Consider the following 26585-nt stretch of genomic DNA (forward strand, 5'->3'; position numbering starts at 1 on the left):
TAGAAAGAGGAAAAACAGGAAATAATCATTTACACTGTATTTCTCAGGTGTGTTGACTTCAAATGTGGAATCTCACTTTAGCTTTCTGCAACACGGTTCCTTTTGTAGTCATGACGGAGGCAGGTCTGTTTTTTAAAGCTGAGGCAGAGTTCACTGGAGAAGCTGCTTCTGCACATGAGCTGCAGTTAAGGGGTTGGCATGACGATGAAGATGAACCTTGGGGTGTGGTCGTAGATGTTGCTTTAACCTGAGAGTTACATTTAGGGACATAGATGGTTGATTGTTAGCAGGATTGGGGTCAATTATAATTGTAATTGAAAATGCCTGTTGCTGTTATTGTAATTGGTATCTCAAAACTAGAATTAAATTAAATGCAAAACCATGTTACAATTCTATGGGTAATACACATGTATTTAATTTTTTATTTGTGTATTTTAAAGCTGATATAAGGCAAGGGTTATTACATTCTCAATTACAATTAATCACAAATACTGTGCCTTAACAACCCCAATAAAACATTTTTCCTCAAGTGTTAACATCTCTTATAACTGATTGGTTTTGCTACATGACTTAAATCAGCTTTAAAATACTAATTGACATGTTTTATGTTTAAATAAATTAGAATTGACAGTTTTTGTAGAATTGTTATACCAATTACGATCTCAATTTTCTGAACCCAATTACTATAACAATTTCAATTCTGCGAATACAATTGACCCCAACCGTGATCAAAACTGACCAGTTGAAAGAGATGCTAACACGAGTAAACATGTTTCACGGGGGTCATTTAGGAACAGAATTTGTGATTGATTGTAATTTAACTTTAGTAATTGAGAATGTAATTGGATAAATGGATTAAAAAAAAAATCATCGGAATTGGGAAAAATGTCGATCACTGCAATCGTAATTCAATTGTAATTGAACATGGATAATTAAAGTGTAATTGACCCCAACACTGATTGTTTGCTGAGGCTTATGTCTGTTTTTTCTTGTAAAGCAGAATCATCTGAGCACTCACTGAGGGAGGGTCCTGGAGGCTGCTGTCCAGCGTGGTTCCCAGTGTGAAAGGCCCTGCTTCCACTTTCTTTAAACTCTCCTTCACTTCCACTAACTGCAGCTCCACTTCCACCCTGTGGTTCTCTGCTTCCCGACACGCTTCCTCCTTCTGCTTCAGACAGGCCTCCAAGGTGAGCTGCTGCTGTGGATCTGTGCACATTATCATCACTGCTGTCACTCTCACTCCTCAGTGCAGGCTTTCAAACAGCGGCTGTGCAAAGGTGCATGTACCTTGGCAGGCACTAAGCTCCTCTTTGGTTTCCTTCCGCTCTTTTTTCAGCTTCCCCAAACTGCTCCTCACCTCCTCTCGCTCTTTCTCCAGATGTTGGAGCTCATCGATGTAGCGCCGCATGTCGGCCTCTGTGCGGTTTTTACCCAATTTCACCTCGACTGAGCCTGGAGACCCTGTGAATAAAGGCAAATAGGATGAAATCATAGTTATTAAAAGCCAATATTTTGTAAAATAACTGAATGGTCACTAGAGGGCGCTGAAGTAGTGCACAAGTGCAGAGACATGGTTGTGATTGTGATGGTGCTTGTGTCACTTAAAAAGTACCGATACCTACTCAAGTAGAAGTAATGTTATTTGATTTAAATTGTACTCAAGCAAGAGTCAGTGGCGTTGATCAGAAATGGCGCAGACTAAAAACATATAGATTATGTTCAATGAGACCATGAAACAGAAATAAATAAGTAATCGCAAATAAAAATGTATTTACTCACTACCAGTTGGGTGTAGAAATGTAATTTCTTTTAAAACGTACTTAAGTAGAATAAAAAAAAGACTGATTTGGCTGGTCTGCTGGCTGGGTGCACCGGGCGCCGTGGGCGCGATTCCGGGGCGGGGGTGCCCCGGGGGCGGATCCTTGGGCTACGTGTCCGGGGAGGTGCTCTCCGGCCATCTGCCCGGGGACCGGCCGCGGCTCGTGGCGGCGCTGCGCAGCCTTGGGCGGGGCGGGGCTGGTGGCCTTGGGCCCGCTGTTGTTCGGGGTGTGCTGGCGTCGGGGGGGGTGTCTCGTGCCGGTGCGTGGGTCGTCGGGGATTGCCTCCGTGGGGGGGGGGGGGGGGGGGGGGGGCTCTATTGGCGCCGTTGGTGTGGGGGGGGCGGTTCCGGGCTGGGGGTGCTTCGGTACTCTGGCTTGCCGGTCCGTGGCTGGCGGGATGGCCCTGCTTGGCGGTGGATGGCGTCCTCTCTCGTCGGGGGGGCCGGGGCCGCCTCCCGGTGGAGAGTGTTGTATCGTGGCGCCGGGTGGGCTGGGGCCCCCTGGGGCGCCGGGGGATGGGGTTGGTGCCTGGCTGTGCCCGGGGGTGGGGGGTGTCGCCGTGCTCCGCGGGGCCGGCGCGGTCTGGGGGGTGCCGTGGGGGGGGGGGGTCTCCGACTGTGCTGTTCCGGGGCCCGCAGTGCCACTTGCCCGTCTGCGCCCGCCACGCGGACGGGCCCGGCTCACACTGGACAGGCCTCCTACATGTTCACTTCACCCCACTCCCAGCTGGTCTGGCTCACTCACAAAATGCACCACACACCGATACCCAACCCTTGGGGGGCTGGGGGTGGAGGGGGCCGCCACCTGTGTTACTATGTAGTGGCGTGGGGGCGGCCCTCCCACCTCTAGTTGCCCTACTAATCCCTCCAATTTTAATCGCATCTCAACATGCCACCCTCCGGCCTATTACACCACATACACATAAATCCACAGAGGCTGGAGGGGGAGCACCGCTCCCCTCCATCCCCCTTCTTTTAATTACACCCCATACATTCACCAAACACACACATTCACACAGGGGATTGGGAAGTGCCTCTCCATTGGGGAATGGAGAGGCACCATAACAGGGTGGTGGGTTGGTACACATATTTGGGCCTCTCCGGTGGGGGCCTGGCCCCTCTGTTGGTGGCTGGGCCACTGCATAGAGTAAAAGTACATCAAGATGGTGCGGTCGGGCGTGGCGGTGGGTCTCGGGGGGGCTTTGCCGGGGTCTCTCCTTGCGGGGTCTTTCCGGGCTGTGTCGGCCGGGTGGGGCGCGGGGGTGCCTCTCCCCCTTGGGTGTGGCTTGGTGCTTGCTTTGTCTCCTGGTGGCCTTGGGGGCGGGCCCCGCGGTGTGTGGGCCCGGGGCGGCCTGCCTCGCCGGTTTGGGGGGTGGGTGTGCTGGGGGGGTGCTGGTGTCCTCACCGGGGTTGGGGCAGGGTTGTTTGGCGCCTCGGGATGATGCTGTTTACTGGGGGGGCGGCGTTAGCTGTTCCGGTGGTTGAGGTTGCTTTCGGCCGCCTGGTGGGTATGTCCTGCCATCTGCGGACTGGTGGGTGGGTCCGGGGCATCTTTGGCTGGGGGCTGCTGTCCCGCGCTGGATGTGTGCCGTTGGGGTGCCTCCGTCCCCGCGGTGGGGGTCGCCGGTTGCTCGCGGGCCGGCGGGGGGCGCTGCCCCGTGGCTTGCGCTGTCCGGGGGGCGGCGGGCCCTGGGCTGCTGGCCTTGTGCCGTCTGGGGCTGTGCGGTCCTGCTGGGCTGTGGCCGGGACCTGGGCTGGGGTGGGGGGCGCGTCCCGGGGGGCTTGGCCCGGGGGCTTGCCCTTGGGGGGGTCCTGGTCCCTGGGGTTGCCTGGGGGTTGGGGGTTGGAGTTGGTGGCGTGGTGTGCTGGGTCCTTGGCTCCTTGGGGGCTTTTCGGGTGTGTATGGGGGGGGCAATGGCAGCCTCTCGGCTTGGGACCTTGGGGGCGTTCGGGGGACTGCTTGGCCGTGGGGTGGTCGCCGGGGGCCCCTAGATCTCTCGCTCTTTCTGCTGGCCCGACTGCTTCTTCGGGCCCGGGGGCGGCTCATGGGTTTTGCAGTAGCGGCTCTTGGAATCACATTTGTCATGGACGCACTGGCCTCGGGCTGTGGGATAACACTCATACTGGGCTCAACCATAGACACGTTGTTCCCAAATACCTGTTTTATGTAACTTCCACTCACTTCCTCCTCTGCTCACAGCCACCACCATTATTCCTAAGCCGCACACTGGTCACCAGACTGGCTTGATAACACAACAATAAGCACAATATACACAACCACAATTTCACATCACATCACTTGAAACTTATTGACTATTCCCCACCCATTCGTTTTCCTATCTTGTATCCCTCCTCCCTGTTAACTCCCCCCCCCACCCCCCTCACCCTGGTGTAACACTGCCCTCTCTTTTTTACATCCTCCCTTTAATAAAGTATTTACCCTTCCCTAGGGAGGGCTGGTGATGGTCACAATTATGCAATGAAATAAATTAATTTATTTAATTGCAATAATAAAATATGCATTGCTGTTAAAAGATTGCACTTCTTGTAGTGTTAACCTTCAACAGCATGTGCAGACAAGGTGAAAAAAAAAAAAAAAAAAAAAAAAAAAGACTGATTTAGAAATATACTCAAAAGTACAAGTATCCATAAAACCAACTGAATTACAGTAACATACAGTAAGTACTAATCAGTTACTTCCCCTCTGGTTGTGCCTCACCTATAGTGTGTGCTTTAGTGCGTGCTGGCACTGGGCTGTGGGGTTGTCCCTTAGAGCAGCTGAAGGCCTGTGGGATCGTTACGTTACTTCTCCTGGGGCTCTCCTGGCTCTGTGAGGAGGGGGAGTCGGGCTGATTTTGCGGGTACATCGGCTGTGATTCTTCTTGTTTGTCACTTGCAGGGAACAAAGTTAACTCCTCTACTGCTGCTGCTGGTGACTCTAGTTCTATACAAGAAGTTGTAATAATCTGAGGAAAAAGAACACAGTAGAACATAAAAGGTTACTTTTGAATATTTAACCCTCATATTACACATTTTATTTACCCTTGGGGTTAATCTGACCCCAGAGATATTTGCTTCCAGAAAAGGATTTTCAGAAAAAGTTTGTCAGGCAAACAAATAACCCCTTGATAATGAAACCTTGACCTGTTCGCTAGCACCACCATCAGGCCAAACTTTTAAATTTGAATGAATGTATCTTGAATAGTTTTCATCCGAAACTTCTTAAGTTTACTGTCAACATTAATTACCACAAGAATATGAACCCTATTGGTTGTGGTAATGATTTGACCTTTCCTGCAGCACCAACATCAGGTCAAACTTTTGGTTTTAGAGTTAGTGTATGATGAAAATCTTTCATCAGATCTTTTCTAATTTGGGGTGCACCTTCATGACTTTCACAGAATGAACCATGTTGATTGATGTTGGGAACCCCCATTTCCTCACAAACCTCCTTTTTGTAACATACTTGTCAAACAAATCCTTTATCTCACTTTTACTGTGAAAGAGCTGTTCCAAAATAAAGATATTATTGTACTCTACCGATTCATTTGGACAAGCAGAGTTTTTAGGTTGGTCTGCAGGGCTGGGAGGATGTTTGCCACTTTCTTTAGTCCCACAGGATGTGTGGAGGAAGGAGCGCACAGGGACCAGGTCCAAGTAAATCCTGTTTTCAATTTCTTCTTCTGTGCTTCCTGGGTCTGTGGGATGTTGCAAACATGTTTCAGCTTGCTTCTGGACGTTGTTGTCCTCACAGTCGGGAATACTGCTCTCTTCAGCATCCTGTGGGTTATTAAAAGGGAAGGAGTAGTGTGTATAAATATAAATACAAGTGAAACATGCAACAAGAAAGAATGGTGGACATCTTACTTCTGGGTCAGCTATAGATGCTACGTCATCGTACAGTTCTTCAGAGTTATGAGGAATAGATGGTGGCGTTTCTATGTAGGCGTTTGGCTCTGAATACCTCCTCTGCATCAAGCTACACACACACACACACAGATTTTATGCATCAAAATGAGTAATTTCAACATAATTGTGCCCAAGTTTGCACTTCTACGTATACATGAAATACTAAATATGTAAGAAACCAACAATACACAAGCAATAAAAGATAGATATCAGTCCCAACAGGACCTTTACTTTACATTTCCTAGTTTTTGTGTCCATTTTCTATTAAATAAAGTGAAATGATTTTTTTTTATACCTTTATTTCATACTCCGGATCCATATAAACCATACAAATACAAAAACACACATTATGTAATAATTTTATGAAAATCAAAGAATTTCATAAGGATTTTGAGTGTTTTTCAACAGTTTAACATTGAAAATGACTGCAATCATGAATTTTAAAGAACAGGAAAAACTGATCCCCTGCAAAAATTGTTGTTTCATTTACACAATGATTCACATCTTTTCTGTCATTTTTACTTTCTCCTGCAGGCCGAATTGGATGCTCCCTCGGGCCATGAGTTTGACACGTGGTTTAAAGCGATACAAGCAAGAGTCAGGAATTTGTCCCCGTCCTTAACATGAGCAGTTATTCATATTTATTATTATATTCTAGTTTGTAGCATGGGCGTCTGGAACAAGGCTGATAAAGTTACATTTGCTGTGACAAATATAAAATCCCTTGTTACTTTCTACCAAGTGCTTTCCTCTGTAGGTTAACAGACAGGTTTAGTTGTTCCACTTATTAAAACATACATTTTGTGGTTGTGGACGTTCTGGATTTGTGGTTGAGGCAGGCTTTTTGAAATGTTGGTGTTTTACAAACATTCACAGCCTTTATGTGGTGGCTTTGTGTTCACTTGTGGTTGACTAGATTAGTGGATCACATCCAACACTGCAGCCAAACAAAGCCTTTTATTAGTCCTACAGTCAAGGTGATTTGTTCTGTTGCATTACAGTTTATTTTAGCTCAACTTTTTTCTGCAGCAGATAGAGTTTAGAAAAAACTGCTGTAGATGTTTGTTGATGTATCTGTGATTTTGTTCTAACAAACTAACATTAGGGTTAGAACAACTCACTAAAAGGAGGTTTTTGCAGCGTTCACGATGCAGGAAATTCGATCAGCGTTGACGTAGTCGTACGTCAGCTCCTCGGGGTCGGTCTTGGTTCCCGTCAGTGACAGCAGGAGGCCCAGCCAGTGACCCATGTCTGCTGAAGTCTTAGCCTGCAGATCACATAGGAGAGAGTCCACTACATCATGGAATTAAAGAAATTAGTCATTTAGGGTTTGATAGGCCTGTTGCAATAATTCATGTCAAAAAATGCATTTTGTTTATACGTTGATTAAATTCATACAGAATTGATGCTTCAGACAAAATTTTATGATTTAATGTATTGCAAGCTTTGGGTGTTTTGGTGGAGCTCTGTAGCGCCCTCTGTTGGGCCTGCTGGTAGAAGAGATGATGGCAAAGTTTGTTCAACGCGATTCCCTTTGTTCTGCTCAAGTTATCCCACTAAAGTTATGTCATCTGTTAATTTCTAACCTATTTCCCTCATTCTTGGTCGATGGAACTTTTGTATTCATTGCTTCGTTTGAGTTAATGAAGCTGTTTTTATTTTGCTAATGAAATTAAAGCAAGTAAAAATATTATCGCCCGTCTGTGTTTGAGGCACAAAACCCTCTGAATTCCTGAAGCTATGACCACATGCTCTCTGCAGCTGGGTGGTACTGCAAGACTAATGAACAGGGTGTAACCCTCGGCCCAGAAAACCCCGACACACACACACACATACAGAGGGGTCGTATGACGACATGTTAGTGAGCTGAAAAGTATCTCAGCTTTTAATTATCTTGTTGAGTAATGCTGACGCAGTATGTGCTACTTTTTAAAACGCTTGCTCTGCCTCTTCTGTCAAATAAATCTCTTCTTGTATTACAGAAGTCAGAACAACACAATATTAAAGGTATAGAGGAGGATTTTCCCGAAGTTTAGAAAAGAAACGCCCTCTCCACTTATTAAAAAAAATGCACATGCGCAACACTCCATCTGCTCCAAAGAGGGAACGCCTATTACATGTGTGAGAGCGTGCACGAGCCCGCTGCGTGACTTGTGCTAGGGCTCGCAACGCTAATCATAGCTTACATAAGGATAAACTTCTCTGCTAATAACGACTAGGTCGATTATTGTCAAATTTGAATCGAAAGCATACCACTATGATCCTCTTCCGAGTTTGTTTTCCAAGTTAGTGATTCGCCCTCTTTTAAACACTTGAAAGTGCGCATGCGCAGCAAGCAAGAACTAGCTAGGGACGAGCACGTACGTAAAGCTATCACCAGATAATGAGTGATAATTAGGAGGACCAATAGTCTTGATGATCCACCTGGATTTTGAAGCCATATCAACATCCTCCACAATACCTTTAACTAAAGTCAATATAAAGCATAGGCATAATACGTGCAACATAGTTCAGTAGGTTTTCAATAAACAATTTTCCACTCAATAGACACACTTCTTGACTACTGCGTTGAAAATAGTTTTTTAAAGCAGGTTGAAGAGCACAATATGACTAGAGAAACTATTTCAAAGTATCCAGTCCAGTATGAGTTCCATAGTGAAGTTCAAAGTGGTTTTGTACCTCCAGGGTGGCCAGCTGAGTGCCCTCCATGTCGATCCTGAATGAGTAGAGGCGTTCTGGGTTCGGGTCAGGTGCCACACTGCAGCCCTCCAGTTTCACAGCTGGCTGGCTCACTTTGTTCTTGCCTTTGTCCTGGTAGAACCACAGCTGTCCGTTCTTTATGAGACACCAGCAGGTTCTCCACTGACTGTTCACCAGCACGTTAAGGTAACCTGCCAGAAAACCAAGGAAAACACTGCTAGTAACACTGCTAGTGCTAAACACTAGGGTTTTCAAACTGAGGAGGGCAACCAGAAAAAAAGGCTCGGATAACATCACAAGGAAAATTTAAAGAACAGTGCATTTTCATTCAGTGAATATTTCTCATCAGGGTTGGGGTCCCGGGTTGATCATAAATGTAATTGCATAATTGATTATTTACAATTATGGTGTAATTATAATTGTATCTGTAATTTTATAAATCTGTTGCTGACGTAATTAAATTGCAATTAAGATAATTTACATTGTAATTGTAATTGCCATGACAATTTGATGAATTAAATTGACAATTATAATTCAACGCTAAACTAGGGAACCATTTTACGTTCTATGTACAGTTCAACACATGTAGTTAACAATTATTAAAATATGTTTCATATCAAGTTTTCCCACATTTTACCATTTAAAAATAATCTAATTAATCTGTAGGGGTAAACTGACACAAAAAAGGCTCAGATGTCAACACCAGAAATATTAATACCTATATTTTAATTGAATAATAAGCCAAACTAGGTAACCAGGAGATAGGAAAGATATTTACCGATAGATGAAAAATATTTGGTTTTTAGTGTATTTTACAGCTGAGTTAGGACCCATTATCATAAGAGATGATTATCTTTTATTAGGGTTTTTTATTCCAGGCTCAGTAATTGTGATTAGTTGAAATTGCACTTTAGTAATTGAGACTAAATGTAAAATGTAAATGTAACTGAGGGGAGAAAAAAAAAAAAGTTATTTATTTGTAATTGTAAAAAATGTAATTGTAATTGAATTGTAGTTGAACATGGGTAATTGAAAACGTAATTGTAACTGAAAAATATATTTGACCCCAACCCTGTTTCTCATGTTTAATTTGGGTTGAAAATGATGTTTGAAAACCTTTAACACTAATAAAGCTCTACATTAATATTCCAAAGACTTTTGTAACTAGAAATCTCTACAGGAGGAATTCTCCGTTACCCTAAGTGACCCACCGACTCTACTTTCACTCACCTGAGGTGTCGACACATTTTTCCGGACTCTCCAGCGTGCAGTTTTTTTTCTTCCCAATGTTCATGAGGTTGCTGAACTTCAAACCAGCGCCGTACTTTTTCTTCACTATTGAACGGGAGAGGAACAGAAACGGAGGCATGACTTTGAAATTAAAACTTCTACTTTGTGTGAAAATGTGATGGCGTTTCAATTCTGAGCTGCAGAACTCGACAAAGTCACACTCACCATCTTTGATTTCTGAAGTTTCTGTGTGGCTGTCTGTGCTGCTGCCGCTCTCTGAAGCACCACAGTTTCTCTCGCTCAGCTCTCCCTGTGGGTTCATTTCAACTTTTAGTCATTTCCGCAGCAGGGAAACATATGCATACCTTAGAAAGTCGACTAATGAAATAGTGGATATGTGCGTACCTTAGTACAAATGAGCCTTGGGGAGTCAGAGACGAATTGATGGGGCTCGCAGCTTTCCGCTGGCCTCGGGCTGATTTCTTGAATGACCTACTCACCAATCCAGGATAACAATTCATTTGTATTTATTTAGGAATTAGAAAAAAAATAACTTTTTGAAAAGCACCTTGGAACACACCAACCTTCAGCCATTGCTCGGTTTGTTCTTTGCTCTGCAGGCCCAGCACGATGGCTTCCCCTCCAAAGGGAATGATTTTCAGCTTGTGCTCTTTCCTTTTCAGCAGCTTCTCTTTATAAACCACAGTGCAACCAAGCAAACTCACATCCAGCAGTGGCGTCTGCTCCTTTGAGCTCTTATAACACTGAAAGAAAAACACAGGTTAGATTTACAACTGATAATTCCTTGCAGGTCTTAAATTTTTAGAAATCCTCGATGATGGTGAAACGCAACAAGGATAATAAGACTGTTTGTTTACCCACCAGCAGGCGATGATCTTTGATAACACACAGTTGCTTGCCCCACTGGCCGAGCCACTTCTTCCTCCACAGGAAGGCACAGATGCGAGCGTCCTTCATTAGCTCGATGGATGCCTCTGCTGAGGGCCATTGATGCTGTGCTGATGGAGACTTTCCTCTGCTCACTTCTTCCTCATCGTAGGACTCGTACGAGCTGCTTACGGCTTCTCCGTCGTCTAGGGACAAAGATCAGAGATCAACCATGACAACTGGTGGATTGAAATAGATTTTCTGGAGGACGTGGAAACAAAGGAGGACACTGAAGACATGCTGGATGCTAAGGCACTCTTGGTTCACATTTTTCTTCATGCTATGAATGATCCAAGCCGTGCCTCACACAGACACACACACACACACAAGGCCAAACTACCCCTGGTGATAACGGCATAGACTGTACTGTCAGAGCAACGCGCTCCCATCCTGGCAAACTTATCCACATCTGCAGAGCATGAGAGAGAAGAGGGAGCAGGAGAAAGGATGAAAGACAAAACAGCAATAAAGGGGAGTGAAAAAAAGACTTAAAAGTGTAAGGAAAAAACATTCATATACTCCTTTTGCTCCACGGTAACTCCTCCTAAAGCTGACAAAGATATAGTGTAGGCTTCATAGATCAGTAAAATGAAGCTCATTTGCTTGGAAAATAGATGTAAAAGGCTGGAATTGCCATTTGAAAGTTTATTCTCATCTCTAATGTAAACAGTTTTGTGCAAGTTATGTGCATTGCATTGTGGGATGTGGAGTCCCGTAGACGGAAGCATGGAAGTTTTTTTTTACTTAATTCTTACTGTGATTTCTTCTGTTTTCCCCTGAAACTCCGCCAAAGAAAGTGCCTTCCCAACACATTTGTGGTGTTTAATTTTTTCACAGACTGAAAGTTGTGGCAAAAAACAATGGCAGATGTTTATTTTGGGGCTTACATGAAACGACCTGAATCCAGGCGACATTGAATCATGGAATACCGGGAACAAACTAGAACAAAAATGGTGTCAAGGAAATCAATGTCCTCTTTGCCTCGCGAAGAAACAAAAAATCACAGTAAGACACTTCTATGCATCTGTTTACAGGACTCCACATCTCATAATGCAATACACAAAACTTTCTGACAATGTCAGGAGTGTTTACAGTGCACATGAAAATACATTTTTGAGTGTCAATTTCAACATGTTACATCTATTTTTCAAGCAAATGATCTTCAATTTATTGATCCATGAGGCCGACACTGTCTTTATTGGATAAAATGAATCGTCTCTAGCAGCTTTAAATATTGTCGTTTGTTTACAACACAATGGTTCACATGCTATTGATCAAAAATTATCCCACAGGTAAATTTTTTATCCCACAGGACATAAAAGTCATTTAGTTTAGGATCCTAGCATGCAAACATCCTACTGTACTATCACAGAGGTAGAGCCTGTTATAGAAATGCCTCTTGCTTTCTCAGTGCTTGATAATTATGGTTTAGATGGAGCATGAAACCACTTCCTCACACAGTGTTAACACAGTGATAGCTCATTCTCCAAAAAGTGAAACAAACACCAATTTCAGATAGTGTAGAATGGATGTTTAGCAGTATTCATGTAAGATTGGGCTTAAATTGATCCAGGGTGATTTTACATATAACCAATCACATCCAGAAGGTTATTAAAACTAATTGACTGCAGCGTTCTTTCTTTTGTTGGGTCAGTGGAGAGGAGAACATAACATGTGACCTGAGTTCTTACCATTAACAGTTTCCTCATAAGGCTGAGCCTCCTCGTAGTAACTGTCTGTGTTTACGCAGGCTGGAGAAGGGACTGCAGGCAGAGGGAATGGCTCTGCACACACCACACCCTGAGAGATGAGAGCAAAACAAGGGAAAGGGAGGCAGCAGAAACAGAGTACAGTAAAGGTTTGTACGTATTCATCATTTACACTCATACACATTAATAAACATCCTCCAGCAAGTGAACATGTGTGGTGTAACCAATCTTGTACTATTGAAGTCCTGAGCTCATGGTTTGTGTGTGTGTGTGTGTGTGTGTGTGTGTGTGTCTCTTCACTTCCAGCGTGTGAAGAGACACAGTCATAGTCTGGCTGAAAGTGCAAACTCAAAGTCTGAGAGTGAGGTGGGCTGTGGGGAATTACAAGGAACTTTTTTTCTTTGTTTTGCCTTTCTCTCCGACACCAATTATACTGTATCATATTCAACAAATGTATATTCAAGCCCCTGAAAATTGCCCCTAAATTTATAGAGTAAATAACCATAACATTTAAGACAGTGTGTCGATTGACTGAATATTGAGGTCGGTTAAAGTCAATCATCTAATATAAGTTTTATATCCAAACTGACACTGGACGCAACTGGTACAATATACTGTACATTACAACTTTATTTTTTATTTACTCTAACTCATATACAGTCCATACAGGTACATACACAATATTTGTTCTCTGCATTTGACCCATCCCTGAGGAGCAGTTGGGGGTTAAGGGACGTACTCAAGATCCCACAGTGTTGGCCCGGGTGAGACTTGAACCGGCAACTCTCTGATTGCAAGCTTGGCGTCCGTTTTTTTAAATAAGCATCTTTTTTAAATGTCTTTTTCTAGTTTTATATTTATATTTTCAAGTAATTCCATAATGCCTGTACTTTAAATTGACACAAAAAGTTTAACAAATAGATACAAATATTTCAAAGGAAAGACGAATACACATTTGAAAGTCATTTCAAATCTCCTAAGGGGCTGCCTGGCATGGATTTAGAGGACAACTTAAATTGTTACATTTTTATTTTATTTTTTTACGCCATTACAACATCTAAAGTTAGTGGTTTTCTCATGACAACCTGACTGCATATGTAGACAGTCTCATTTCTTCAATGATGTACATAAACCTCTATAAGGCTACTATTCATTCCTGTCAAAGAGCATCCTGGTGCTACTTGTTCCAAAATTTAAAAAGCCTTATTTCTTTAGAAAATCATCACACAGTCATTGCACCACAGTCATATTCTCAGCCACTTGTTGAAGGTAGAATGGGTTTGAGGTAGGGTGTAGATCACCAGTTTTATGACGTATGATATATTGATGTTTTGGCCAATAGTACAATATTTGCTGATATTGCAATATCTGCCAAAGTTTTGATTCAATTCAGAGGTCTTTGATTGATTAAAGACAATATTTTATACCCATTTAAAACACAATCAGTTAAAATTCATCTGAAGCTAGAAAACAATACCAAGTGTGTTTTTTCCTGTATTGGTAATTCTTTTGCTGAATGTTTCAGAAATTAAAATGAAAATCATTGTTTTAACAAAAAGACAAAATTCTTGTGCTGTGTTTCACTGATGATGTTGATCGATGGTTATGATTGGATCATCGCTTGACCAATCAATCAATGCACATCAGTGTCTTTAGTATTTTAAGCAGCAGAGGTTTGTAATGGGACGGACCTTATGGGTAAGCCTCCAATCTATAAATGTAAACCCTCTGTCTGATCCGTTCTCTGATAAACACCCTGTTAGCTTAACAGCAGGTGGTTTCTTATTAGGTCGGGGGTGGGATTACTTCATTCACTACATGTTTTTCAGAGATTCAAAGTTCACAGTCTGACTCATACTCTCTGCTGAAGCAACAAAAACACTCTTTATCCCTGCATCCTGTGGCCACAAGCCTCAAGCCAGCACACAGCCAGTGGGAGCCAGAAGATGGGAGGAAGATGGGAAGTTCAGTGTTAGCGATAAAATGACATAAGAGCAGAACTAGCAGTAGAGATCTAATCCTATATTCATAATCAGGCAAACTGACTGATGATGATTATCCTTCATCATTGGCCAGTAAAAAGCATTAAATGACTGAAACATTTTAACATTTAAAAAAAAAAATAAAAATGAAATGATATTGTGTTCAGAACAACCTAAGAATGTTTGACCAGAGAGACAAGCTTAGATGTAAATTTCCTGTGTTCAAAACGGGACGGGACTTGGATAAGCAAACTGCTTCTCTCGTCTCCTTTTTCGGCATGTACAAAAAAAAAAAAAAAAAAAAATTGTAAATGTGAAAGTGAATGTAACCATGTTGAAAATAAACTGAATAAATAAAAATAAAAAATAAAACATTCTGGTGTAGAAAATCCAAGCATAAGAGAATTGTAGTGAGCCTTCTTAAACCACTTTAGTCTCTACTTAGTATCTGCAATCCTAAGTCATTTACAGAAAGTCAGATTCAGCAAATTCTGGCTAACCTCCTTATTTTCTCTTAAGTAATAAACACAACCGACAGTTCTAACCCAAAATCTAATACGAGCTTTTATTTGCGAAGACAAGGAACTAATTGGGCCGAAAAGGGTTTTTGTAAAACTGTGTTTTGTGGTCGCAGACTTAGATCCTTTATCCTCCATCTCTGGTGTGTGCTGTCAGTCAGAGACACTTTAACTATGTGCATCAGTAAACAGGGAATTCCCTTTCCGTGTGCTTTCTCTGACCAAATCACTTAAGTGAACAAACCCACAATGCAATGCAGATGCGATACGCTGTCATAATAACTGTTGTCATGTCTTGGTCTCTCTGACACGGATTTGTTTGCTGTAATTAGATTGCATGTCAGTGAACCCAGAGAAGGATTCACATAGATATAGGAGGATCACATCGGTTACACATTAAGGATCTGATAATGCTTTAACCACGTCATGCATAAGTAATCCAATGACACATTTTTATCTAAATGATGTTATTTTGAGCAAATGTTGCAGGACAATATTTCTGTAAAGTATATATGTCTTTAAAATATCTAACTAAACAAAAAAAATTGAGGTAACTCAAATATTCAAAGAACTTGTCAGTAGACGTGTTGGGTCTCAACATCTGATGGGTCAAACCATAATCCAGATGTGTATTTAACATTAGATTTTATTTAGAATAGGAGTTCTTCTACACACTCCTGCCATTCATAGAAATAAATCAATGAAAATATTATCAAATTTCAACAGAATTGGAAGTAACATGCATCTAATTTGGATGAACAACTGAATCTTTAGGGCAGCAGCAACTCCCTCACATCACTTACCCTCCCTCTTCTTCATTTGTGTATTAATTTTAAACTCATCGTTACAGAACTCTTACTTCCATAACAATGTACCCGACATAATGGGCCTGATTGTCTGTTTTCTCATCAGACTGAGTCCGTCTTTGGACTTTCTCACACAAGTCTTCACCCCAGTAACACGGAGTAAAAGGAATGGATCGAGGAGTCAGAGCATAAATAACAAAGCTGGGAGAGGAGGGGGGTTAGAAAGGGTGTGGTGTTGGGGCTTTGAGCAAAGAGTGGGAAAAGGAGCCCTAGAAAACGAACATGGAAAATCCCTCACACCCATGCCAAGAATCCAGCACAGCAAAAACAGACCCAATCGCTTCCACCCACCGTATCTAAAGGCCTGCTGGGAGCTCAGCCCAGAAAAGACAGTAATGATCAAAAAGTCCAACAACAGCTCCTCTTCTCATCTCTTAGTTTGGGTTCCAACGAAGAAATTTAATAGGAGAAAAAGCTTGTGTGAAAACAGTAGCACCTGTATTTCACCTTTTTATTCTCATTATTTTCCTTTACACTTAACTAGGTTAGATACATTAATTAGAGAAATAACACTGCATTAAGAAAAATACAGTTAGTGGTGATTTCAATGAACAACCATGACATTTCCATAAAAACACATGCTCGGTGATTGTGCTGCGGTGAAGATAATGACTAGTTGCATTTCATGTCAACAGTTTTCCTTTTCCTGCCTGACGCTTGCGAGTGGCCCGGCTGCTATCTATAGCCCGACTATTTACAGACCACACAGACAGGACGCAATGGAACTGACAAACTTATTTAGCAGACACTTCAGGGGGAAAATGGCTGAGTGATCACTCAGTCTGCTTTTGAAGAAACCGAGGTCCTGTTTGGTAAAATTATGGAAGTGCCTGAACGTCTTCAAGTAGAGAATGCAAGCCTTGACCTGGAGTACAGGGAGCACTATGAAGGCTTGGTGAAAGTGAGGGTGGAGGGGTCCTGCTTCACCGTGGAGCGGCAATTACTTGTTGAGTACAGTGACTATTTCCGTGCCCTGTTCCATTCTGGGATGAAGGAGAGTGAGCAGGCTGAGGTGTACCTGAGAGGAGGTGTTCATGCTCAAGGTTTTCTTATTGCCCTCGCAGTCTGCAGGGGAGAGACTCCCACCGTCAGTGACCCAGAGGAGTTAATGGACTGTGTAGAGTGTGCAGCTTTTCTGCAGGTTGGATGCCTGGTGCAGCATCTCTGTGATATCATAGACTCTGATAACTGCCTCTTTCTGTACCACGCAGCCTCTGTATTTGGGCTTCACACTCTGTTTCACAATGCTGCCCTTTTTCTTTGTGATGCTAATGTTGACCTCAAAGTAGAAGCAGAAAGAATGTTACCTGAAGAGCTGATCAAATACTCTCAAGCATTATCTCCTACTTCTTACATTGCTTTAGGCACCCATTCGCCCTCAGTGGAGCATCTGCGGGACTCGTTTAGAGTTGTCTGCTATCTTGATGAAGCAGCAGAGGAGTGGAAGATTCTGACAAGCCTCCCGACTCTGTGTAGCACCTCCATGGCTGGTGTGACCGTACTTGACAATAGGTTGTATATCGTAGGTGGCGTTTATGGCTATGGTAAAGAAACAGTGGATTGCAGCTTCTGCTACAACCCAGAATCAGGAGTTTGGACTACGCTTCCAGGTCCCCAACAGCCAAGGTATGACTTCACCTTGCTTGGACATGAGGGACGACTCTATGCTATTGGTGGAGAGTTCCAGAAGAAAACTACTTCCACAGCAGAGAGCTATGATGCAGCTACAGGAGAATGGACATTCATACAAAACACACCAAGGCCGGTGGCGTCTGCAGCCTGCGCGGTCGCTCGTCGACGGATTTTTGTTTGCTTCTGGAAGCCACCGGACACTACGGACATCTACGAGTACATTCCAGCAAAAGATGAGTGGACGCTTGCTACCACAATGATCCGACCTCAGAGTTATGGCCACTGTATGGTAGCTCATAGAGACAATCTGTACGTGATGCGCAACGGTCCCAGTGATGACTTCCTGAGGTGTCTAATAGACTGCTATAACATCACAACAGGCCAGTGGACGGCCATGCCAGGACAATACATCAACAGTAAGGGGGCACTCTTCACCTCCATGATAAGAGGGGACTCTGTCTTCACAGTGAAGCACATGTTAACACTTGAATACACCATCACTAGAGATGGATGGAAGCCCCGCAGGCAGATGAAGGGGTTTCCAAAGAGTGGCTCCCTGTGGACCTGTTTGCTGAGGCTGCCCAAGGCAGGACCAGTTATACCACAGCTCGAGGCAGCAAGAGAAGAAGAAAATACCTGAGCCGGACACATCTTAGGGCATTTAATAGATGTTTTTCCCCCTGAATATGATTTTTCTGTGCTAAAAATGACCCACATTGTCTGTTTATTCTATGGCGTCACACACTGAGCATGTGCAGTTGTTCTGATTAGAAACAGCTGTAACAGTAGTTTATGAGGGAAGTCCACTGTGAGTGCATGACTTAGCACAAGGTTCAAAGGCAGTGACAGGATGTGCTAAAGCCCTCATTCACGTCCTTTTTCCTGAAGTCACACTGAGCCAATGCAGCGAGCACCAGTTTTCCCAATCATCGTGAAACACACCTCAGGTTTCACACACAGCCATAAGCATTCACTACAGATGACTCCAATAATGCTGGTTTTGTTGTTTCTCTACGAGAATACATCTCATTCAGCCCCGGGGTTACAACTCTTGGGATTGTGGGAAGTAATTATGCTTGGATTGCAACATGCTGCATTTGTTTTGGGATAATAAAAGCTGTTTCCATTTGGTTTGTGAAACGATTTATAGATGGTGATGACACATTTCCACTTGGATTTTGTCTTTGGGCTCATTCAGCGTTTTGCAAAACATGACTTCCCATTTACTTTATATGAATCAGAACTTATCCTGACTTTTAATATACTAATGGCACTCGTCACAAAGGGAAGTATTCAAGTAAATCCTTTATCTAAAAAAAGATAACTTACCGTCCTGTGGGGCGGCAGGTCAGGGAGACTCTTCTGTGGGACTGGTACATGCTTTGATGCTCTTCCATTGACCAGGACATCTGATGCATCATCTAGGGCACAAAAAAGCTCTTTAATAAATGTCTAACATTTATGCAAAACAAATTAAACTGTCCATTTAAACAGGTTTAGGCAACAATCCAAAACCAAGAAAATGAACTAAAACAAAGAAAAGTGCGAAAATAGATTATTTCAATGCTAACCTTTATCAGTGACGATGACTTTGTTCATGTAAATATATTCCTCATCAGGGCCTGTGGGTAGAAACAGAAACATGTTACATTGTACTGTTAATTCAACTTTAATAAGAATGTTACAGAAAACATACACAAAAACCAACTGTAGACTTTTGAATATTTAGCAGCAAACCTTGATGCTTTAGTTTAAAAAACAGAGCAAAGACTGATCAAAGGTGAAAGACATTTACAAAGAGAGCAGAATTATTGTACTTTAAAGCTTAGCGATACTTTCAAAATATTTATTTAGTTCTCTTCTAATTTAATTTGAATTCCTTTTTTTGAGGCTGTATCATATACATGCTATTGATGCTTAGTGAAACAACAACAAGCATTTGTTCTTCTTGACAGTTTTTTAAAGTGGTGTAGTAGGGCTGGGTAATATGGACCAAAACTCATATCTCAATATTTTTTTCTCAAAATGGCAATATAGGATATAAGTCTGGATATTTTAAACTCAAAGTCTTACCAGAAAGACAATTTCGGGTTAAATTTGCTAATGGAAAATGCCACACAGGCTCATTTATTAACAAAAAGCTGAACAATATGTGACACTTTGGTCTGTTTCTCCAAAAACGGACAACACGTGTGAGTAAGTTCTGTAGTGTGGCTTATTTAGGGGCAGGTCTGAGTAAAGACACAGTCAGTAATCCATCTAACTGTGCTTTTCATGCTGTTGTAACGAAAGCAACGATTCCTAAAATGAGTATTTTGATACAAAATAACTTATATTTATATATATATATATATCAGAAAAATGGATAAATAGTTTGACACTATTTGACTGTACTCTGAATAATATCAAGTACTTGTATGTGATTTCTACTGTGTGATTGTATACAAAAAAACAAGTAAAATAAAAAGGGTATATCTCGTTATAGGCGATATTGTCATTTTCTATATCGCCAAAATAGAAAACTCGATATATCTTGAATCACAATATAATGCCCAGTTTCATGGTGTAGCTCTCCTGTGAAGGTGGTGATCATCGACCCAGTCATTACAGTAGCCAACATTCACTAAACTTCTGTGTTCGGACAAATTAATGTCGGCGCATTTATTGAAGTTTTAAGGGTCATACAGCATTGTACAGAGACGATTTTGTTGAGATATGCTCTCATTTCTGTTATTATTATTATGCCCCTGAATATTTGTGTTTAATGTTGTCATTGGCGGCCGCTGTGGACGCGCTGGTCATGTGACGTGCAATCAGGAGATGACATGCATGTGTGTGTGAATAAATGAGGTGATCCCGTAGGTGCGGATGTTCACCGGAAACTGCAAAACGTGTGCTGTGTTATGTCACGTTAAACGCTGTGTAGAAGTGACTCTTCTAACAGGTTATGGGCCCAGATCCATAACGCACAGTTTGATGAACCTGCCGGGTGAAGGTCGCAACGTTCACTGTGTGCACCTGAGCGGCGAGTTGGAGTAATCAGCCTTCAACATGAGTAAAAGAGACAGAGACGCGGTGCCGAGCAGCCGCTGGGCGAGACTCGTTTTTGATGGTGACGAGAAAAAATATGAGCTATGGGAGACTAAGTTTTTGGGCCACCTTTGTCTGCAAGGATTAAAGGACACTATTTTAAAGGATGCCGCTCCAGATGATGACGAGGATGACGAGAAAAATGCAGAGGCCTACGCGGAGCTCATTCAGTTTCTGGATGATAAGAGCCTGTCGTTGGTGATGCGAGATGCCGGGAACGACGGACGTGAGGCGCTAAAGATTCTCCGGCAATACTATGCTGGTACAGGCAAGCCCAGAGTTATTAACTTATACACCGAGTTGACCTCACTGCAAAAGTCGCCCACTGAGAATGTCACTGAATATGTAATCAGAGCAGAGACTGCGATTACTGCTTTGAGAAGCGCAGGAGAGACGCTCAGTGACGGACTATTGATCGCAATGGTTTTGAAAGGGCTGCCAGAGACATTTAAGCCATTTGCCATACATGTGTCTCAGAGTGACGATAAAATGACTTTTGCTGCATTTAAGACAAAGCTCCGAAGTTATGAGGATGTTGAAAACATGCGCGCAACTGCATCAGATGATAATGTCATGAAGGCAGGAGCGCAGTTTGGCACAAGGCGTGCGCCCGAGGGAGCAAAGTACAGTGGCAATACAGACATTGTGTGTTACAAATGCGGTAGCAGAGGTCACATAGCCAGAGCCTGTCTGCGCAAACAGTGGTGCAACCATTGCAAAAGTAACACACACAACAATGCTAGCTGCAGACGGACAAGGCAGCGGGATAACGCACGGAGAGCGTCCGAGGAGACGGAAACGGAATACGCATTCCAAGTGAACGACGCGGAGGTGCGGGTGCCGGATAACAAGAGGAAAGGTCTGATGGTGGATGCGGGTGCAACGTCACATATCATCACAGACATCGCAAAGTTCAAGCGTTTTGACGGCAGATTCCAGGCCGGGACGCACAGCGTTGAGTTGGCTGACGGTTCCAGGAGTAACGGAGTCGCTAAGCGCAGAGGTGACGCGGAGGTGTGGCTACTCGACAGCGAGGGACGGCGTTTCCGAACGACGCTCAGGAACGCCCTGTACATCCCATCATATCCCCAGGATATCTTCTCGGTGAAAGCTTCCACCTCCAGCGGAGCCACAGTGATCTTCAGTGAGAAGAAGAATGTTCTACTTCATAAAGACGGTACAAAATTCCCCATACACGTACACAACAAACTTTACTATCTCCACACATCAGAAAATGACTGCAATGACTACTGTAAGAAAAGCCTTGATTTACAGAGTTGGCATGAAATTCTAGGCCATTGCAATTATGGAGATATAATGAAGTTAAGAGATGTTGTAAATGGAATGGACATTAGGAATGAAGGAAGTAAACCTGCCCCACAGTGTGAAGTATGTACTCAGGGGAAGTTTGTTCAATCTAGAAGCAGAGAGCCAGATATGAGGGCTAAAGCACCTCTGGACATGGTGCACACAGACTTAGCTGGTCCTATAGATCCAGTGTCCAAAGATGGTCACAGGTATGCACTATCCTTCACAGATGACTTCTCGAGTGCAGTGTTTGTATACTTTTTGAAGAATAAAAGTGACACAGTGCGAGCTACTGAGAAGTTTATAGCTGATACAGCCCCTTATGGCAAAATAAAATGCATGAGATCTGACAATGGTACGGAGTACACAGGAAGAGAGTACCAAGCATTAATGAGCAGAAGTGGTATTAGGCAAGAAACCTCAGCCCCATATTCTCCACACCAAAATGGTACTGCTGAACGCAACTGGAGAACTTTATTTGAAATGGCCAGGTGTATGCTCATAGAGAGTGGACTACCAAAGATGTTATGGACCTATGCTGTCCAGACAGCTGCTGTGGTGAGGAATAGGTGCTTTAACAACCGCACTAAACAGACTCCTTACTACATGTTAAAGGGCAGACAGCCAAATATTGCCAGAATGCAGAAATTTGGACAGGTCTGTTATGCTTACAAACATTACAAAGCAAAGTTGGACTCTAGATGTGAGAAAGGCATTTTTGTAGGATATGACAAAAATAGTCCTGCCTACATGGTGTACTATCCCAGCAGAAACAAAATACAAAAACATAGACTTGTGGAATTTGTATCTAGAGTAAACAGTGAAAAGCTGGATGCTGAGGATGATGATTTTGTGATCCAAAATAAAAGCCAATCTGTGAAAACCCCACCAGTTAGCATAGAAATAACTGAAGACCAAGAAGTTTTTACACAAAGTGAGACAGAAGAGGGTGAGACTAAATCAGTGAAAGTTGAAAGTGAGGAGACAGTTGAAAATAAAGACAGATCTGCAGAAAGGCGATATCCTGATAGGGAGAGAAAAAAGCCAGAATATTATGGTGACTATGTTTGTGGTTTTGAAGATGACATAACCAACATTGACTATTGTTACAGACTAATATGTAATGTGCCTCAAACATATAAAGAGGCAGTGACCTCAGTAAAAGCCAAAGAATGGGCTGATGCTATGGAGGAGGAAATGCAGTCATTAAAAGACAATGTGACATATACCCTAACCACTCTACCTGAGGGCAAAGATGTAGTGGGGGGTAAATGGGTCTATGCAATGAAAAAGAATAATGACGGATCAGACAAATTCAAAGCCCGATATGTCGCCAAAGGTTTCAGTCAAAAGAGAGGTGTGAACTATGAAGAGACTTTCTCTCCTACAGCGAGCATGACCAGTATCAGGGTGTTGGCACAGAAAGCAGCACAGGACAATCTGATTGTCCACCAGATGGATGTAAAGACAGCCTATTTACATGCGCCAATCGAATGTGAGCTCTACATTGAACAGCCTGAGGGTTATGAAATCAAATCTAAGGAAGGTGACAAACTAGTGTGTAAACTGGAGAAATCCCTGTATGGACTAAAACAGTCGGGGCGCAACTGGAACAAAATGTTGCATGATTATTTATGTGAAATGCAGTTTGCACAAAATCCAGCTGATCATTGTGTGTATAGCAAAGTTACTGACGAAGAAAAAATTCACATAATCATATGGGTAGATGATTTGATTATTGCCGCCAGTAATAATGATGTATTGAATCGTGTAAAAGAAATGCTTAAGTCCAAATTTAGAATGAAAGACCTAGGTAAACAGACACATTTTCTCGGTATTGACTTTGAGCAAACTGCTGATTGTGTCAAAATGTCGCAATGCAAATATGTACAGAAAATTCTGGAGAGATTTGACATGATAAACTGTAAGTCTAGAGCTACCCCTTGTGAACAAAAACTTGACTACAGTGATGATGCTGAACTAATGGATGATGTGAAGAAATACAGAGAGGTAGTTGGGAGCTTAATATACTTGGCAACCTGTACAAGGCCAGACCTGAGCTTTGTAGTAAGCAGACTGTCTCAGTATTTTTCTAGACCAACTACTGAACAATGGACGACTGTCAAGCATGCTTTAAGGTATTTAAAAGGTACTCAAAACAAAGAACTTTGTTTTAGAAAATGCAAAGATAAGACCATAATCCATGCTTACAGTGATGCTAATTGGGCCGCTGATGTTAGTGATCGAAAAAGCACCACAGGTTACTGTATCAGTTTAAACAGAAATGGTCCATTAGTCTCATGGAAAACCAAACGACAGCCGACAGTCGCACTATCCACCTGTGAGGCAGAGTATATGGCTTTAGCTGCGACTATGCAAGAGTGCCTGTATTTACAACAGCTGTTGAACTGTTTTGATGGTGAAACATACAGGTGCATTATCTATGAGGACAATCAGGGAGCTATAGCCTTAGCTGAAAACCCTGTACACAGACAGCGATGTAAACATGTGGATATTAAATATCACTTTATAAGATCTATGTTGAATGGTGACCAGATGAACTTGAAGTACTGTCCAACCAATGAAATGGTTGCAGATGTCCTAACTAAACCAGCTACAAAGCTGAAGCTAATGACATTTGAGTTGTTTATGTTTGGTATATGAACTATTACAGTGTGAGCGCCTAAACATGTATGAAAAAAAAAAAGAGAAATGATTTTCTAAATGTGAGCAAGTGGGGGTGTTGAGATATGCTCTCATTTCTGTTATTATTATTATGCCCCTGAATATTTGTGTTTAATGTTGTCATTGGCGGCCGCTGTGGACGCGCTGGTCATGTGACGTGCAATCAGGAGATGACATGCATGTGTGTGTGAATAAATGAGGTGATCCCGTAGGTGCGGATGTTCACCGGAAACTGCAAAACGTGTGCTGTGTTATGTCACGTTAAACGCTGTGTAGAAGTGACTCTTCTAACAGATTTGTTATAGCATTTTTTTTTTTACATGAAAATCAAGCGTCCACGGAGGAAAATAAATGTCAATGTCTCCATTTTATGAGTCTCCTATGTTTATGTTATAGATCAACATCATGGTAAAAGACAGTAAAATAAGGAGTTAAGCCTCTTTCATTGGAGGTATAAGATTAAAGTGAAATTAAATGTTTATTAATGGATTTGATTCCTAGTTGCAGCAGGAAGAGCAACCAGCATGAAACATTGACCAGTCTTAGGAGCAAGTTGCTGCGGCAACTTCTTGAATAAGCCCAAGCATCCATGAAACAGAATCACATTTCATGCTAAGGAACTTTTCCCTTGCTATCATTTTAGATGCTACACTGGTACTGGTCAGCAGCTTTAGTTAAAAAAAAAAAAAAGGTTGATCATAACAAATGCCTTTCGGGAACATTAAAAGTTTAAGGTCACAATAGTGCAGATGACGCCACCTGGTTACTGTAACAAGTTCTAGGAATTTGTTTGGGCGTTACATTTTCAGAAAGCTTGATGAATTAAATATTTTGGCTGACTAAGTTCAAACCCGTAGATTAAAATCAAACAAAACTCCAACCAGGGGAAGCGCTCGGTAGAAATCTCCTTTGAAATTGATACCAAGAAGTGAAAAGCAAACATCAGCAGAAGAATAAAAACGATATTTTGCTTGCACAGTGAAAACAGATTTTTTTGGGGGGAATTGAGTTAATGCTATTTATAAACTGCTGCTCAAAGGAAGTGAGCATTCCCAGAGGATAAATGCTGCTTTGGAAAAATGATACAGCTTGGAGCCAGAGGAGGAAGTATGGAGAAACAAGTCCAGGACCTGAACATGGAAAAACACGACCGTCTGTGTGTGTCAGTGAATTGTAGTGTGTGAAAGAAAAGGATCCTCATTAGAAACAAAATGGAAAGGACTACAATCACTCAGGTTATCTGAACAATGGCTTTATCATATTATTATTATGAATAATCTAATGTGTCTTTGTGTCTGTCATTATCCTAAATGATCACACACACACACACAGGAATTGAGGCCTGAATTAGACTCAGTGCAGCAAAGTTTCCCACACAAACTGACTGATTTCCAGACGGCAACAATTTACTACAGCCTACTGTACTGTGTGATTGTCAAAGCCTGTGAAAAAATATATAAATAAGTGGTTTGGGGGTTTCTTTATCAGATATTGCACCAGGCAAGAATCAAGAAAGAACCAGTTTTCCTTATCTTTCATATACATGCAAGACAAATGAGAGTAAACAAATGATAAAGTGTAACAATAACCAATTCTAATGAAATTACCACAATGTTTTTTTTCTACAGCTATCTTAATGGAGAAAATAGCATAAAAATATTACAGGCCAGACTTTTAACTTGCAATATAATTGCAGAGTGGGTTTCTTTGTGGGATCTCACAGACCAAAGCTATTGACTGAGTAATATCATAGTGAAATACAGAGAATGACCACAAGTTACATAAGGTGCTTTGCATAAAGACAGACCACATAAAGTGCCGGTTAGTCCAAACAACATTTGGACGAACACAAACATGTGGTCAACCTTTAGCTGTTGAAAATGTGATGTAATCTGCAAAACAAAAAAAGCAATCTGTGAGGCTGTACATTGGTTGTGCAGTGCAGGTTTTAAATGCTAAAAAAAAATGCCTGGATTTTTAACATTGCCAAATGTATTGGGATGTTTGTTAAATGATTTCAGGTGTTGCAATTACTTTTCCAACAACAGGTGTGTGGAATCATCAACTTTAAAAGCATGTAGATGTCATGAGCCTGGTCTTTTTTGTCCAACATCAGTTCCTAACCTCAATAATGCTCTTTTGGAGAAAAGGTCAACATGTGCCATTATCACAACTCTAACTAATGGCTG

At 42.2% G+C, this 26585-nt stretch overlaps 2 protein-coding genes across 3 annotated transcripts in view; one reads left to right on the top strand and one right to left on the bottom strand.

Annotated features, from left to right (window-relative positions):
• Positions 1 to 26585, bottom strand: part of afap1l2 (actin filament associated protein 1-like 2) — a 43502-nt gene that overhangs the window by 558 nt on the left and 16359 nt on the right. Inside the window, exons 3-19 of one of the 2 annotated variants that reach the window (XM_028475468.1) lie at positions 18885 to 18935; positions 18643 to 18734; positions 12298 to 12406; positions 10947 to 11015; positions 10541 to 10752; positions 10243 to 10422; positions 10064 to 10150; positions 9884 to 9968; positions 9659 to 9763; positions 8408 to 8619; positions 6850 to 6995; positions 5687 to 5798; positions 5360 to 5599; positions 4539 to 4785; positions 1288 to 1461; positions 1019 to 1206; positions 77 to 247 (exon numbers count right to left, since the gene is read on the bottom strand). In XM_028475468.1, the coding sequence (XP_028331269.1) occupies positions 77 to 247; positions 1019 to 1206; positions 1288 to 1461; positions 4539 to 4785; positions 5360 to 5599; positions 5687 to 5798; positions 6850 to 6995; positions 8408 to 8619; positions 9659 to 9763; positions 9884 to 9968; positions 10064 to 10150; positions 10243 to 10422; positions 10541 to 10752; positions 10947 to 11015; positions 12298 to 12406; positions 18643 to 18734; positions 18885 to 18935 (2480 nt within the window). The remainder of the gene's footprint in view (positions 1 to 76; positions 248 to 1018; positions 1207 to 1287; positions 1462 to 4538; positions 4786 to 5359; positions 5600 to 5686; positions 5799 to 6849; positions 6996 to 8407; positions 8620 to 9658; positions 9764 to 9883; positions 9969 to 10063; positions 10151 to 10242; positions 10423 to 10540; positions 10753 to 10946; positions 11016 to 12297; positions 12407 to 18642; positions 18735 to 18884; positions 18936 to 26585) is intronic. The other variant, XM_028475469.1, reaches the window with a different exon arrangement.
• Positions 10783 to 18295, top strand: LOC114481092 (kelch repeat and BTB domain-containing protein 13). The gene is made up of 3 exons (XM_028475474.1): positions 10783 to 11102; positions 12357 to 12464; positions 15728 to 18295. The coding sequence occupies exon 3, from the start codon at positions 16502 to 16504 to the stop codon at positions 17951 to 17953; it is 1452 nt and encodes a 483-aa protein (XP_028331275.1). The 5' UTR covers positions 10783 to 11102; positions 12357 to 12464; positions 15728 to 16501; the 3' UTR covers positions 17954 to 18295.

This window comes from Gouania willdenowi, chromosome 19 (genome assembly GCF_900634775.1).
Source record: "Gouania willdenowi chromosome 19, fGouWil2.1, whole genome shotgun sequence".
NCBI classification, from domain to species: Eukaryota; Metazoa; Chordata; class Actinopteri; order Blenniiformes; family Gobiesocidae; genus Gouania; species Gouania willdenowi.